At 43.3% G+C, this 16,536-nt stretch overlaps 2 protein-coding genes across 4 annotated transcripts in view; one reads left to right on the plus strand and one right to left on the minus strand.

Annotated features, from left to right (window-relative positions):
• Window positions 1-16,536, plus strand: part of zfyve9b (zinc finger, FYVE domain containing 9b) — a 17,933-nt gene continuing 1,397 nt past the window's right edge. The window contains exons 1-16 of the mRNA XM_030049352.1: window positions 1-96; window positions 1,804-2,654; window positions 2,785-2,884; window positions 2,965-3,167; window positions 3,755-3,878; window positions 4,420-4,542; window positions 4,700-4,855; window positions 5,784-6,008; window positions 6,094-6,176; window positions 6,261-6,365; window positions 6,471-6,621; window positions 6,969-7,049; window positions 7,307-7,469; window positions 7,914-8,019; window positions 8,105-8,284; window positions 8,653-9,357. Coding sequence (XP_029905212.1) covers window positions 33-96; window positions 1,804-2,654; window positions 2,785-2,884; window positions 2,965-3,167; window positions 3,755-3,878; window positions 4,420-4,542; window positions 4,700-4,855; window positions 5,784-6,008; window positions 6,094-6,176; window positions 6,261-6,365; window positions 6,471-6,621; window positions 6,969-7,049; window positions 7,307-7,469; window positions 7,914-8,019; window positions 8,105-8,284; window positions 8,653-8,814 — 2,877 coding nt within the window. The 5' untranslated portion in view covers window positions 1-32 and the 3' untranslated portion in view covers window positions 8,815-9,357. The remainder of the gene's footprint in view (window positions 97-1,803; window positions 2,655-2,784; window positions 2,885-2,964; window positions 3,168-3,754; window positions 3,879-4,419; window positions 4,543-4,699; window positions 4,856-5,783; window positions 6,009-6,093; window positions 6,177-6,260; window positions 6,366-6,470; window positions 6,622-6,968; window positions 7,050-7,306; window positions 7,470-7,913; window positions 8,020-8,104; window positions 8,285-8,652; window positions 9,358-16,536) is intronic.
• Window positions 12,248-16,536, minus strand: part of elovl1b (ELOVL fatty acid elongase 1b) — a 20,520-nt gene continuing 16,231 nt past the window's right edge. For all 3 annotated transcript variants that reach the window (XM_030049353.1, XM_030049354.1, XM_030049355.1), the window contains 7 exons: window positions 15,621-15,712; window positions 15,298-15,488; window positions 14,956-15,036; window positions 14,760-14,816; window positions 14,540-14,645; window positions 13,388-13,524; window positions 12,248-13,074 (listed from right to left, as the gene is read on the minus strand). In XM_030049353.1, the coding sequence (XP_029905213.1) occupies window positions 12,748-13,074; window positions 13,388-13,524; window positions 14,540-14,645; window positions 14,760-14,816; window positions 14,956-15,036; window positions 15,298-15,488; window positions 15,621-15,681 (960 nt within the window). In that variant the 5' untranslated portion in view covers window positions 15,682-15,712 and the 3' untranslated portion in view covers window positions 12,248-12,747. The remainder of the gene's footprint in view (window positions 13,075-13,387; window positions 13,525-14,539; window positions 14,646-14,759; window positions 14,817-14,955; window positions 15,037-15,297; window positions 15,489-15,620; window positions 15,713-16,536) is intronic.

Genomic DNA, 16,536 nt, shown 5'->3' on the forward strand with positions numbered 1-16,536 from the left:
CCCTCCACAGCCCACAAATGTAATAGGCAGAAATGCTGAAGTTCTTCACAGCCCGGGACGATGAGAATGAAAGCCTTTTAGGTGCGATAACTGAGGGTAAGAATTTATTTAATCTCATGGGACAGGGGGTATTTTCTTTTTCTTTTTCTTTTCTTTTTTTTTTTAAATCTGTGCCTGTGCGTTGCGGGATGATGGTGATGATGATACTGTGCGTCTGTTTCTGTCAGGGAAAAAAAAAAAAACGCTGATACAGCATTTGGTTGCGCGCATAGTCCGCATCGGAAACATGCGTGCGTGCGTGTGTGTGTGCGCGTGTGCCCGTGTTGAACGATGGGCTGCATATCCACGCACTGGCTGTCCACGGGGCTGCTCGGCCGCTCCGGCGACAGGCAGGATGACAGTGCAAGGTGCCGCTTGTGTTGATGTGACGGGATGCAGAGTGAGTGAATGTCGCATTGCCGTGCTCGGTGCTTGCGCGCGGATTAAACATTGGCACGTGCGGTGAAATGCGTCACCGTCCCGGGAAACAAGCGCTCAGTCAGCTGGATCGGTTCTGCCGCTCCGCCGTCTAATGCACCGGGAAATCTTCACTCATCAGCCCCGGGCAAAAACGACACGGTCCCTTTCCCCCCTTTTTTTTTGCGAACCAGCTGCAATGCAGTTTGACCCGGCAAAGTGACTAACACTTATTATTTTAAATGCTTGGTTTCATAATTACATCAGTTTAGGATTGAAAGTGGTAGCTGAACTAAAGTAAAATAGGTAGTAAGATATTTTCCATGATGACCAAATGGAGAAGCCAGTTGCCACCAGGCTGCAGAAATTTTCTTGGCACTAGTTGTAGTCCATGAGTCATGTTATGCATGCTCACCCGGGGTCTTAGCTGATCACCCCCTAAAGAAACAAGCCATGCATTTGGCTGAATAACCAAGGTTAGAACTGTATTCACGCTGGTTGCATTGTATGGTGGTAATTTACAGTAATGATTATTACTTTATTTTCCCATAGCTTGTAGACCTATGCACTCTTAAGAACGAACTGTGCTGAAACGGTAATTGCCCACAATCATAGAGGAAATGCATTTAGCCTTATATCTAGAAGCTCGTTTGAGTTGCTGATGGGAAACATTTCAGGGGCAAAGGGTTCATTATTCCTATGTAGGCAAAATATGCACCTTCCATACAGATGTTACAGTGGATATTATGGGGTGGGAGTGCAGACATTTGCATCACCATACACAAGTGATAATGTTTAGTGTAGCTTTCTATCAAAGTAACAATTGAAATGGGCCAACACAGAGACCCAGGAAAGGTTTTCTTGTGAGTCTCTGCATAGCCAAGAAGAGCTGAAAGAGCTGTTACACAGTGGCATAAAACATTTGGGATTCTTTACGATGTTGTATAGGGGCTCAGGAAAGATATAGAAAAATGTAGACGCACTCATGAAACAGCATTACTGAGGACTACTTTGCACCTCTGGAACCAGTGGCTCTTACATGATATTAGATATTACATCTTGAGAGACACTCCTCATAAAGGCGGCACTGTGCTAATAGTGGCTTTAGAGGTGATTGAGAGCTATTCGTGATAAGGGGTGATTAGATAAATGCCTACATATGGTTCGTTGGCCATTACATGTAACGTGACAGCTTCTCCAGCTAATGGGTCGTTATCAATAATGAACATGTGTAAGTGTGTGTGTGTGGTTGATACAGAACAAGAAAATATGTACTGTATGTCTAGGTTTAAGAGTAAATATGACAGTCTCAGTGTGTGCGATCACACTGTGTTCCTCTCTGTCCAGATGAAGGGAACACTCAGTCTCTGATGGACACCAAGCATCACTGGCTGAGCAGACCCTGCCTCCTGGTGCTCAAAAATGGGGACGTCACAAAACCAGGGTTGGGCTGCGGTCAGATTGGACCAGAATCCCCGTCCAAAGCCCCTTCAGACGGCACAGTCCGCGGTCCTGGAGTGCCTGCGGACCAGAAGCCATCTGAGCATCCTACCAAAAAGAGCTCCGCCGCCCAGCTGGAGAGCCAGTCTCAGAGGCTTCTCAAACAGCTGGAGGAAGGCAACTGCACTGTGACCACCATCTCCACATGGGGGGAGAGGTGTTTCGGGGAGTCTTCCAGCCCTCTGGTGCTGAGCCCCGACGAGTCTGCGTGGCTCCAGGAGGTCGAGGATGTAGAGGACGGGAAGCCGCAGTCTCTCCCATCAAAGGAGGACTCAGTGATCGAGGAGAAGGAGCTTGAGGAGAGCGGGCTGGAGCAGCAGCCCTGTGGCTCAGAGGCACCTGCAGCTCCTCCGACTGTCCCGCTGGAGGAGTCGTATGGCAGCATGGGGCCCAGTGAGCTCCAGAGCGAGGCCAAAGCCCACCAGACTGCTAGACCTAACGGGCAAGATGAGACCAACAGCTCAAAGGCCCAGGGAGCCAGTGGTGAGGGAGCAATGGGGGATTCTGCGCCCTCCTCTGTGGATCCTGATAATGAGTGCCAGTCAGGCCCTGTAGGAATTCTGTCCAGGGAGCGAGGCAGCGTCCTTGGGGAAGTAGCTCCAGTGTGGATTCCTGATTCTCAGGCACAGGTCTGTATGAAGTGTGACGTGAAGTTCACCTTTACCAAGAGGAGGCACCACTGCCGTGCCTGCGGGAAGGTGAGGGAATGTACGATTTAGCGCACATCATTAGATCTCTCCTCAAATTTAAAGTTAAATTCACTATTGGCTGTTGATGTGTGAGCTTGATCTATATCCTTGTGTGTTTGTGTTTGTGTGTTGTTATCAGGTCTTCTGTGCAGTTTGCTCTAATCTCAAGTTCAGACTTACACATTTGGATGGCAAGGAGGGCCGGGTGTGTATTTCCTGTCACTCGACTCTTGTGAAAAGTGAGTATGAAATTCTTTATTACTGTAGAGAAAATCTCTCAAACTATTCATTCATTGATTGTCACATTTTTTTCCTTCAGGGACACCTCCCAGGGGGAAAAGGAGGGTGTGGTTTGCTGATGATCTCCTGTCTGGTAAGGAGTCAGAGTCCGCCCCCACCACTCCAGTCAGAGGGCCCACTTTCTCACCGCTGATGAGGAGAGCACTAGGAGGCTCCATCAGAAGTCCTGTGGGTTCACCACAGATCAGGAGAGCCTCACGGCGACAGGAGACAACTATCAATGTGGGATTATCCTCAATAAAATACGACAGATTGATTAGATTAGATTACGTAGAACACAACCCCTATGCATTCTGTGAAATTTGTCGTCATATCATTTCAGAGAACAATACCAAGAACTCAACATTGCTTTCAGTTTTCTCTGTATTTTCAGCCAACCTGTTTCCACAAACATTTTAATGATTTGTTTTATAACATGATGCCAGTGGGTGGGATTGGTGGTAAAGGGCAATACAGTGACATGCAATGAATGTTGGAAATGCAGACATTCACAGGTAAGTATTTGAAAATGAGTTGAACTTTTTCTGTGGTTCATATTTTACCGGACACACTGAGATGTCCTAATGTAATAAACCACAGCAATACTCACATTGCAATCTTTAATTCCTACTCCTGCTAATGTTATTATGACTAATGCTGTTACTACCACTACCTGTCCCAGTCGCTACCTGTCCCACACATTCTGCTCAGGAAATAAGACTTTTTCTAGTTTTCAAATAGTATTTGGCTCAGGTCTGTTCTTGGCTGTACTGACTACAGTGTTCACCTTCATCTGCCCTTCTCCCCTCCCTGCCTCCCGCTGCCTCTAGGAGGCCTGTGGTCCTTACGGCTGGGGTACTGCAGCTCTGGTGAGCAGCCACATCAGCAGCTCTGCCAACCTCATCCCGCTGGATGGCCTGCCGCCTATCCTCACCTCCACTGGGGTCAAAGGAGGTGAGGCTTGTTCCATTCAAACAATATCCAGGCATGATTTGGGGGCAGTCTATTGAAGTGAAAGTGAAAGAGTTAGCAAAAGGAGTTTCTGACTGAAGGGTACTGCTTCGCATTCCCACGGCAGGAAAATGAACCAGACACGATGTCTTTGCTTAACAACTACCATCAAAGTGTCCATGAGCAAGGCATTTATTCCTGCATTGCTCACTGACCTGCAGGGCAGCTCCCAGGTGTGCATTTATGAATGCATTTGGTTTTATTTGCCCCCACAACTATTCCCCTGAGCTGTTTCTGTAATTAATAATATGGCTCTTGTCTGCCCTGAGCTTTAAAAAAAAAAAAAAAAATAGATATACCCATGTCTTATTTAAGGCCAGACCTGCATCAATGTTATTCATTCTTACACAGTCATGAAATAATTATCTAACATGAATTTTTCATGAGGCTGAGGAAATATTTAGTGGCTAGTGCAAGGTCAGTGCATCAGTGTTTGAGGAAGATACTTCAGTCTAATAGGTATGTGATGATGTACTTTCTTCAGATTACACAGTGGAGGAGAGGCCCTCCGAGATGCTGCTTATTCAGGAGCTGGAGAGCGGCAGGCCCAAACCCCTGGTGTTTGTCCTCAATGCCAACCTACTTGCCATGGTCAAGCTGGTGAACTGTAGGTTTAATTTTTTACTCTTTGTCTCTGCAACCAGTAACAGTTGATATCGCACTTGTAAATCCCCGCACTGTGCTCCCACATTTTTCAGTTTATGTTCCGCAGAAGAAATCACTGTCACCATAGACCCTGAGATTGTGCCTTTATTGCGTGACAGATGTAAACCGGAAGTGTTGGTGCGTGACATCGAAGGGCATGCATGCAGTGGGCCAGGTGGAGGTGGTGGTGCTGTTGCAGTGCATGCCTGAGGAGAAGAGCTTCCCCAAAGACATTTTCAGCCACTTCATCCAGCTGTACAGGGATGCCCTCACAGGTCAGACTCCAAAAACCCTTCCATGTAAGATGCTTTACAGGATCAGTGATTTTTAATCTTTGTCCCATCTACTCACATTGTACATTGCAACAAGCCATTTTGCAAATCATGCAGGGGACTAAAGATTTCACAGCATATCAAAATCCCTCAATTTTCAAATCTGAACTTTTGGTTGAAACACCCGCAACATATTGTTCTGCTTCTGTGGCTAACAACATGCATTAACCACAGAACTGATTATTTGCTGTGTAAAGTAAATGTTTCCCTGAGGACTGTCTTCAGTGTGGCTAATTTCAAGTCATCAAAACACAACAGTGCTGCTGCTTTTAGGAAAACTAATGTGGACGACTTTATTATGGTGATTGAACACTGGTGTGAGGAAAGTTTGAAGTCTCTGAAAGTTAATTTTCATATCACAGTGGAATGAACGGAAGCCAATGGCTGGATAAAAAAGAGGAAAAATGATATCAGAGATCTCTGTATGTTTAGCTTGCCTCCTGTTTTTCAGTTTAAAGGGCCACAGTTCCTTTTATTATATTATTTTTCCCTTTGCACTGTGAACCTCCCTGGACTTTGTAATTTACTGATTCTTCTTGAAAAAGTACATTGGCCAATATTTATTTCAGCCTGGTGTTCTCATGTTTTTGGTGTAGCCCACCACAGACTTCTTGCTTTGGGAAAACATTAAAAGAAAAGTGAAGTCAATAGATTTTGTAGATGCTAAGCTAAACATGCAAAAAAATTCTGGTACAGTTCTTTTAAGTGCAGTGATTTTAAACTCTTATCAAGAGGTGACGCAATTGAATATACCCTGATCTGAGATATTTCTTTATTTGTAACCTCTGCAAAGGGTCTCTTGACTGACCCACCCACTGAATCACTGCTTTAGTGTGCTGACTGTCATTTCTTTTAAACTCTGGCTCTGTAGGGAAGGTTATGACGGACCTGGCCCTGTGCCTGTTTGGCAGTAGCTTCCTGGGCGGTGACGAGCATGCTGGCTTCCTGTACGTACGCCCCACCCTCCAGTCCCTGCAAGGTCTACCTCTGCCAAACCAGCCCTACCTCTTTGGCCTGCTGGTCCACAGAGCGGAGGTGGCCTGGGCCAAAGCCTTCCCCTTGCGCCTCATGCTGCGACTGGGGGCTGAGTACAGATGTAAGCCACGCTCTCGATGTCCGTGTCAAGTGCAGTTGCAATGGTTCATGTGTAAAATCTGTTTAATCTTTATCTTTCTCCACAGTTTACCCATGTCCCCTGTACAGTGTGCGCTTTAGAAAGGCTTTGTTTGGAGAGACAGGCCACACCATCATGAGACTGCTGGTGGTGAGCATGACATATCTTTTCAGCCTTAAAGACGCCAGACTTCCCTTCGTTAACACTGACCTGTTCTTCCCATCGTGACTACAGGATTTTAGGAATTACCGCTACAGTCTACCGGTGGTGCCAGGACTCGCTGTGGATCTGGAGGCTCAGAGAACCTGCATAAAGATACCAGCAAACAGCTATAACGAGGCAAGAGTCAGCCTTCAACCCACTGCAGAGCGGCGACCTTGATTGTCAGCCTGTCATTTTCATCAATCATCCCCTTCCCCCCCTTGTCCATTTGTCTCTCTTTAGCTGATGAAGGCCCTGAATAAGTCCAATGAGCATGTGCTGGCCTTGGGGGCGTGCTTCAACGAGGCTGCAGACTCCCACCTCATCTGTGTGCAAGGAGAAGATGGCCAGTACCAAACCCAAGCCATAAGCATCCACAATCAACCTCGCAAAGGTTGGGCATACCAGAGCATCTTGAGGACATGAGAGTCTGGACTGGATGTCATGTAATCAAGGCAGTAGCGGAAGGGCTATGTGCCCTGTACTATTTCTGCAAAGAATTTTGGATCACAAACAAGAGGGAAAGTCTAGATTGACCCATTATTCAGAGTGTTATGTTTGTTTGAATGTAAGTCCTGGAATGATGTGATTTAGCTTTCAAACCAAGGTGGTGCACTTTCCCTTATTTGTCACTGGGTGGCAGTATAGGATGGATTTTTTTTTTTTTCTTGATGTAAAAAGTGAAGGCGGGTGTCAAGTTGCAATGTTTGTCTCTGATGATGATTTTCTTTTTTGTTCCAGTTACTGGATCATGCTTTTTTGTATTCAGTAGTGCGCTGAAGGCTTCTGCAGGATACTTAGCCAAGTCCAGCATTGTGGAAGGTAGGATGTCCACTGAGAGGGGAGTCAGGGTGACCTTGACATCTGCCTGCTCACATGACTACTTTATGTAGTGCAAGTTAACATCCCTCCCTAAAAAACTGCTTTATTTAGAATGCGTTGATCTTTGTATGTGTGTGTCTGTGTACATTTTAACAGTTTGTGTAGGCGAGTGTATGTGTTTACGTATGTGAGAGTGTGTGTCTCCCCTGTTGGTGTCTGTGTGTGTGTTTCTCCTGTATCGCTGTCCCTCTCCCCAGATGGGCTAATGGTGCAGATTACCGTGGAAACCATGGCAGAGCTCCGCCGGTCGCTACGGGAGATGAAAGACTACACCATCACCTGTGGACGGCTGGACCAATCAGACAGCCAAGAGCATGTGCATGTGCAGTGGCTGGAGGAGAAGTGCACTGTGAACAAGGGGTGAGCATGTCTCCTCATTCAAGGTGTCTGTAGCAGCTTCAAGGTGGAGCTTTTGTGCTCGGACAATTTGAACATTAATATGTCAGTCATATGCAAAGACAGGAAAATGAAAATTCCCAATTACTGAAAAAATAATAATTAGAAAATGGGTCAGTGGTGTCCATTCCTGCGCTGTGGAATAGTATGCAGGTTTTACCAAACATTACACCGTATAATTTTTGTTGATTACCAACCCCTCTCAGGTTGAAGGTGTGAAATCAGATGTTATAGTGTTTGGTTGGAAGTAAAACATCCATTCTCTTCCACTGGTCTTCCACAAGACCAATCATCGCTTGTTTAGACTGACCACCTCAAATTGTTCTGTAACTTTACTTTCTTACTGATTTGTTAAACTTTTGTTACAAGTTACTAATTTCACAAGGCATTTTGTTTTGGGTCCACAAGAATCATCAGCCCCATTGATGGGAAATCCATGGAGTCCATCATCAGCATGAAGATGTTCCAGAAGTCAGAGTACAAGGAAAATGGCAAGATCATCCGCTGGACAGAGGTAGTTCTGATGATCTGCTGACAGTATCACCAGACATCCATCTAAAACTGTGCCCTCACGTCACGTGTGTGTGTGTATTATGCAGGTGTTCTTCCTGCAGAGGGGGGATCATCCTAAAGGGGAAGTGAGCGATTCTGCTGAACACAATCGGCTAACGGAGCGGATTGCTCGAGCTTTTTGCTTGGCACTGTGCCCACACCTCAAACTGCTGAAAGAGGATGGAATGGCCAAACTGGGGCTGCGTGTCACTTTTGACTCTCAAGAGGTAAATGCGTTTTTTCAATATTAGGGAGTAGGCTTAAATTGTTTCACCAAGACAACAGGCCTTTTGTAAAGTATCAGGTTTCAGCCATGTAACAGATAACTTTATAATCCAGTTCCTATAATATTGCATGGGTGGGGTGGCACTCTCTGCTTTAAAAATCACTTAAAGAGAACAGTGAGAGGAAACAAGGAATCCTTGTAATTTTGTGGCATAAACATGGTCAAATATTGAATAACAGCCAAATCCCATTAGGTAGAATACAGTAGACTGGAATCAGATGAAGCATAGTTTTAAATGTGATAGAGCACCTGTGGCTGTGATGATGTTCATCTAATTAGTGGGGTGTTTTGTTTTGTTTTTTTTTTCAGGTGGGATTTGTGGCTGGGAGCAATGGGCAGCCCCTCCCCGCCCAGTACCTCAATGCTCTGGATAGCGTGTTGATCCCCGTCATGCACAGCAGGGGGCGCAAAAGGAATGATGAGCCTATCGTGATGGAGCTTATCTTTTACATCCTGGAGAACATTACTTAGAGCATGCCTTCCATTATCGCATCTTTTCGACTCCGACATTCATTATCTCTCCCCAGCACTACTAATCAGTGCTACCATGGGTCTCAGAGCAACAAAACCTCATTCCAAGGGCAAACCAGACCACAACTGAGGTCTGTATCCATCTCATCCACTCTATGGCAGAGAGACGAAGTGGTCAAACTGGTTCACCCATATCACTCTCTGACTCCTACAGCAGCAGGCAATCTGTGCAGGGATGAAACCTGTGATGGACCATCAGATCAAGATGCAGTAGTAATGGCAGTTTCATAGCTTGATATCACTGACATCACACTAATTTCACTACAAATATCCATATTTTGAGAATGCCTTTAATGTGGAAGCTGGCTTCAGCGCCACAACCTTAAAGCAATGAGAAAAGAGAATGACTTGAAGTACTATATGTAGATCTGCAGCAATTTGATGCTCACTGAATGAATGCCTAAAGAATGTTTTCATAATGGATGTATTTGAATTCTTGATTGCTTATGAAATGTGTAATTGTCAACCTGGAATTAAAAAAATGTGAACATTACTGAGTGACTGTCTCATCATTCAGCTCTCGGTATTAAAAGTCATGTCTAATAGAAAAATTGATTTTGCCCTCACAGTTTACAGGTGCAGTGCCAAGGGATGTCGCAAACAAGAGAGGGCAGTTTGAGTCAGTCCTTGACTCGAGTTAGGACACGTTGTATCCGCTGTGTGTTATCAGTGATTTATGACGTCATTTGACTCATACCTGCCATTAAGAACATTTCAGTCATGTGGATAGGATTGGAGTAGGATAACCCAAATGCAGACTCACAGGCAGGCAGGTACGGTGAAGACACAAGTATTTATTGAACAATGTAGGAAGGGAGGAGGGCAAGGCGGGCTCAAGGGATGGGCATGGCAAACAGACTACAATCTTGCAGACAAACCATAGCTGTGAGCTATGTTGTTGTTACTGGTGCAGGATTTTCATAGGCATGATGGTGACATGATAAAAAACTGCTGTTGGGGTCTGATCAGATATGGGTGTGCAGAGATAGAGCAAGAGGGACATGCCCTGTCCCCAAAGGATGCCCTCTGCCCTCCCGTCTTCCTCTGCATCCATACTCTGATGATGCCAGGGAAGTGCAGACCTCTGGAGCACAAATCCACAAGGGGACATGGGCTAAAGAGTGGGAATTAAAAAAAAAAAAAAAATCTATTTATGTGGCCTAGAAGAATTTACCAATCTCATAAAGCTAATAATAAAATTAACATGTTTTTCTTCGTAAAACATTATGACATCTTTACATGAGATTCTCATATTATTTTCCATTTTATTGGTCATGAAATTCTCTAGGTCATGCCAAATTGACAGATTAGGAGAAACTGGATAAGAGCATGACGGCCTCAATTTCCTCATTACAAAAGGTATATGTATCTTGCAATCATCAAATTAGTACCAAAGCGGACATTTGGGACACTTGGCAATTGGCAAACTGGTCATTCCCGAGATAGGGGGGTATCCTGCTGTATCCTGTCGTTGTTGTTTTTAGTATAGTAATGTTAAACTATGGTGTAATTTGGAAATCAATTTTCATGCATCGGGCATGACAATATGAAATAAACTTATTACTCATTTGAAAATCTCTTTATCCGCTTTCTTATTCTCTTTCATTATTGTCGGCAACTTTCCATCGGGTTGTTCACACAGTTTTTTGGGTAGTAGACAGCTATGCTTTGATGCACCCTCCTTGGGGTTCACAGGGGCATCTCGTGAGCACCCCTGCGTGGCACAAACTTGAGAGATGGGATGGGACATCTGGCCTTGACAACTTCATTTGATCATGCACATGTGAATGCTGAGACTCCAAGTCTGCTGTGTGGCACAGGGCCTGAGACGGGTGAGCAGAGGTCCTGAAAAGTGTGGGACAGTCCCAAATTACACACAGTTGTCCTGAATCCTGTCTTGTGTCCTGAAAATCTAATGGAACCCCTGTTTTGATTAGTTATAGCTTAATGAAACACTAAATACTGATCCTTTGTGCAACATTGTTTTGGTGTGGCCCACATATTCATGTAGATGGGACCTTACGTGAACTGTTGAAGATAGAGATCGCAGCTGAGAGGACAGGGAAGGAGTAACGGCGGGGAGCCATGAGGGAGTCCCCTGACAGAGGTGTAGCAGGCACCCAGTTGATTAAATGAATAAAATCAGAAGAATTGTATGTGAAGGATAATGATTTACACACTGTTACATACAACAGTCGTGTTTCTTTTTCCTAATGACAGACAGCTGACTTCATGTTCATGAACAAAAATTATGAATTGTGTTGAGTTTTGTAATGGAAAACTCAACTGCACCTTCTTAACCTTTGACCTAGTGCCCTAATAACCTAACCTTTGACCTAGTGCCCTCATAGTCTTATGAACTCGGAAGAAGTGCCATCTTGAATTTCAATAACTGTTTAGATTCAGTATTTGCTTGTGGTTACGAAGCAAACATGAACTGTCCAGTAACTGTCTGATATGCAAACAGGAACTATCCAGTAACTGTCTGTCTTGGCCACGCCCTGCCCCTACTGCCGTATTCTGAATTTCACCAAATGTCCTCTGGTCACCCTACCTGACACAGACGGAGACAGAGGAAAACACATGGGGAAGCAGTGGAACACAGGGAAAACACAAAGTCAAGACTGAGATTATGACAATTTCTTTGCATTCCAAGAGAGAGCAAAACGTAGCTCATCTTTGACCCAGATCAACCCTGAACCACGTCCCTTTCCACCAACAGATTGCAGTGTGAGGTGGGTGCAGATCCGGTCTGAAGGGAGCTTGCTGTGCCTTCCGATGCATCTCCTTAAACAAAGTAGAATGGGTCTTTTGTTAACCTCCTACATACTCCACATACTTGAAATATCCGAGAAACAGCACAGGCAAGCAGATTCAATCATTCTCAGTGGCAAAGAAACACTCATCACGTACACGTTGCTTACTGCTATTTATCGTCTGTGTATACTGTATATTTCTTCTAAATTTGCACATTGACCTACCTCTATGCACATTTTATACACCTATGCACGTTTTTTTTGCACATTACTTTTTGCACACTGGGTTGTACTTAGATCTTATTTTGTTGTACTTAGATCTTATTCTGTTGTACTTAGATCTTATTCTTTATTTTTTATTTATTTAATCTGTAATCTGTGTATACTGCTGAAAAACTGTGAATTTCCTTCGGGATGAATAAAGTATCTATCTATCTCTATCTATCCATCAACCAAGTCCCTCGGAGATTTTGACAACTAAATTATAAATGTATAAATGCAGAAAACCTTTAAAATATTCATGAGATTAGAACAATGGTGATTTTGTTGAAATGTCTGCACCCATACAGAAGGATTCATTTAGCAAATCACTAAAAAATATCACTCAGATGCAAAAGTAAGATACTTTAAAACTGATTTTATTGGCATTTTAATTTTAAGTACAATATAACAAAATTTAGAAAGTCTAAAGCATACCAATACAATTAGTTTTTTGTGGTAAAAACTATTTACAAGTCATATTCAAGTTTGATAGAATCTACAGTCAGCTGGCCACAGGGGGCCAGGACGACATGGGGGTCAGGTAAGTGGGGTGTGTACTCACAAAGGCATGTGACCCTAGGAATACAGAACTATGAGGTTGTTTGCAACATCAGTGAAGATAACATATCAAAACATCTTCTCTTCATATATCATGTCCCATAGATGATTTCCCAATGCAAAAGAAACAAACGAAACAACCACAGTTGGTGTCCCACATTCCAATATCAGTGACGTCATTTCCCCATGTTTTTTGCATAACTAAAAAACTGATAAAGAAACACAGCCAAAATAATCTTTGGAATCCATAGTTATTTATGCAGGCTCACACTGTCATGCATCTTGGGTGTTTCCTTTTCTATGCTTTCTTCATTTTGCTGCTGTTCTCGTGGTGAACACAGCCGTTGCTGGATCCATTGCTGGCTCCGTGGTTGATACCAATGCTGGTGCCATTCTCTTGATGCCTGCCATTGGTGTGCACCGCGGTGCCATTCAGGCTTTGCTTAATGTCCTGCTTTGGCAACCGCTTACCCTTCACGTAAGCCTGGATCCAGAAATTGGAGAAGAGCACGAAGAAGAAGGTTCCATATATCCAGACGAGGTGGATGATGAGGGGGAACTGGTAGTCGCAGCTGTCCATGAAATAATACTGGGTAACGTGAAGAGATACCAAGACAAACTGGATCTGTTGGGTGGAAATCAGAAGTGATACAAGTCAGCCAAGTACTTGTTATAAATGTACAAGAATGTCTGCCTGAATTTGGAGCAAAGATTCACTTCAGTTTCAAAGATTAGATTAGATTAGAAAGTCTTTATTGTCCCCGAGAACCTGCTGATGTGGCACAAGGACTCACTGGCAGTGCAAGACTGAGTACTGTGGCCAGGGCTCAACATCCATTCAACATACTTTTCAGATAAGCGATCACACAGGATGAAGTCAAGTAACAAAATTATCAGTACAAAATAAGTGACAGAGAGCAATGTGAGGCTGAACCTACCAGCTGAATGGCAGTCATGTATTTCTTCCACCAGAGGAACTTCTGGAAGCGTGGTCCAGCAGCAGAGAGGCCATAGTAAAAGTACATGATGATGTGGACAGTGGAATTCACCATGGCATGAAAAGAGCCCATTCCACCTAGGATGATTGCAAACATTAGACAAACTTTAGCCACAATGTAAACAACACCTGTCCTTGCAAGAAATCAAGAAGGTAAAGGTCATGGAGGATAATAGCTGATAACAGATTTTATTGAAGTTATTAAATTAATCCAATACTCTTTGTTAATCATCTCATCTTGACTCTGCATAATTCAATGACTACATTTACAACCAAACTATTCTGGGTTTTGTCCTTATTCCGAAAAAGACAATACTCCTAAGCTGTTTACATGGCTAATGTACATGAATGTTCCACTAATATTTCTGTTTACATGCAGCTGTGCATACTCTGACTTGTTTGACTGTGCAAACACAGCCTCCCTTGTTCATTCAACCACCTTTTTGAAAAGGTTGGTGTTCTGATATTTGCGCACATCCAAAAGCTGATGTCCAAGTCTTTCATAATGTTTACCGGGCAGGAGTGTTTCTCCTTCCAGAAACGGAGGCTTTTCTTTTGTGAATGCATCTCTACCCCAGCCTTGCAGACTGTTGACTAGTTGGTTTATGTACAACACATAGAGCTGACCGTAAACAGGCAAGAGGCCATGAGTCACAAACTGCGGTAAAAAAAAAAAAAAAACAACTGAGATGCTTAGTCCAGATGCAGACTTCATTCACAAAAAGGCCAAATTTGGAATATCCAAATGGAATATGTTATTTACATAACCTGTATCAAATCAGGAATACTGTCACATTTGGAATAATAGTTGAAAGGGGGTGAGTGAGTGGGTGTAAATTTTCCCCAGAAGGGCCAAAGAACAAGAGAAAAGAGAAAACAGTGGGTAAAAAAAGACATAACGACTATCTTTGAAATTCGAAATTGTTGTCTGACAACTTTTCAAGACATACAGTAAAAGACAGGCCTATGAAAAATGAAACATCACATTATCATCTGATCAACTGCATGTCACACCTGTGCACTGTTTATCCGCTCCCACAGATTAATAATTTTCTTAGAGCTCTGAAATAAGATGTAGTTCATGTGAACTTACCAGGAGCATAGCTAACTCCCCACCACCAAGTCCAAGGCATGAAAGAGTGGTGGAAGATGTGCAGGAAGGTGACCTGACCGTGCTTCTTTCTCAACACAAAGAAGATCTGACACAGAAAGAGGCATATTTCTTTTGAATTTGAAGTTGTCTTAACCAAAAAGGATTAGAGATATACAAACTGTGCACAGACAGAGCAGTCAAAACAAGAAAGTAGCCTTACTGTATCCATAAGTTCAATAATTTTGGAGAACCAGAACAGCCAAGCCACACGGACCATCTAGTGAAGAGTGTGCAGATGAAAGAAGTCAACATGCATGATGTGACTAAAACATTTGTGGCATCCTTTAGTGAATCATTTTACTTAGTTATTATTAATCAGGAGTTTCATGTGGCAAGAATGTGCAGAGGGAACTTACTCGTAGCGCTTCAGGGCTGTCAGACGTATCAATTGGATCACATCGCCAGGTATATGTTGTAACCCAGCCAGACATCAAGAACTAAATAACCAAAAAAAACAAACAAAAAAAAAAAACAAACAAACAAAAAAAAACCATAAGTAATTTGGGAGATACATATTGAACCTCAGTTCAAGTTAGCAGTCAGTCACTCCAATCAAAATAGCACAATAACAGTAATAACCCTAACATGACCCACCCGAGTACTGTACGGAAATCTCAGGTACCACATTCAAATCTAGTCAAAATTCACTAAATTAATTACGTTTTTCACTGCTACATACATTAATTCTGGTTTCATACCTCATAAACAATGACTGTTGACAATGCCACTAGGGCAAAGTTGTAGAAAATCATGGCTTCCTTTAGCTGGAAGGGCTTGCGATTAGCCATTATGCAAGGCCCAAGGTACAGTACAAAGAAAAGGTAGCACAGCAATATTACTGTCATGGGAACAGGACTCTGCATCAGTGGATAGCTCTTCAGTCGCGGGTCTACAAGAAAAAGTTGGGAAAGGTGTGATGCAAAAAAAACAATTTCTACATAAATGACAAAGCAGAAGCAAGAAGGCACAAGTAAGATTGTTGCATTTAGTCAGATTTCGCAACTGTCAGGATAACACTTACCAACTCCCGCCAAGAGGTAGTCATAGATATCCATGGCATGCGAACTCAACTCCTGAAGCATTGTGGACCTCCAGATGTTGTCAGCCAATTACCTGTGGAAAGAATATGGAAACAAGCTCACCATTAGTTTCATCCAGCCAGACCCAAATACAGAACTGTTTCCACCACTCTAACAAGTTCAAAACAGTAATTAAGAACGGGAAACACCAATCAGTTCAAGACATTACAATAAACATTATTTTGGTCTTGCATGGTCCAATTAATGTCCAAACCAAAAACCTTGTGCTCGAATTGTGATCCACTGCCCCTATGACAATAAATGAAGAAGCACTTTAGACATATACAGACTTCATCCAGATGGCATTTGTCTTTTGTCATAGTGGGTATGGAAAGGAAACTTTAAATGTGGCATTCCCCTGTTCCCATTTTCTCTTTATTCATTTTCTTTGGAACCTTATACATGTATGACATCATGGATTGTTAACTGGGTGGGCTTCACGCTGATGGCTCATGAAAATAATAGCCAATTCTGTCTGGGAGAGCTAAATGTCTTATGTCATTTTTCTCTAAATTCAGCAGCATTCCCCTGTAAGATGAACAAATTAGAGAAATAGGTCTCATGACAGTATAACAACATTTTCATTTTGTGGCTTGAGTCTTCCTAGTAATCACCCGTCACCAGTGAATGCCTTCATGGATGTGCACTTTCTGCCCTTCCCTGATTCAGCGGGAGTAAAATGTAATTACTGAGTAACAGCATGGGTAATAGAAAAAGTAGCTCATCCCTAGCCAAACAAACACTCCCAACAAAATCCCAGGATGCTTTGCTGTAGCTCCAGCCACTCATCAGACATGGCCTGACACTGGAGGGGAGGTGCTACAGGAAACAGGCAGGGCATGCCTCATCCCACCGAGG

This window comes from Myripristis murdjan, chromosome 4 (genome assembly GCF_902150065.1).
Source record: "Myripristis murdjan chromosome 4, fMyrMur1.1, whole genome shotgun sequence".
Taxonomy (NCBI): domain Eukaryota; kingdom Metazoa; phylum Chordata; class Actinopteri; order Holocentriformes; family Holocentridae; genus Myripristis; species Myripristis murdjan.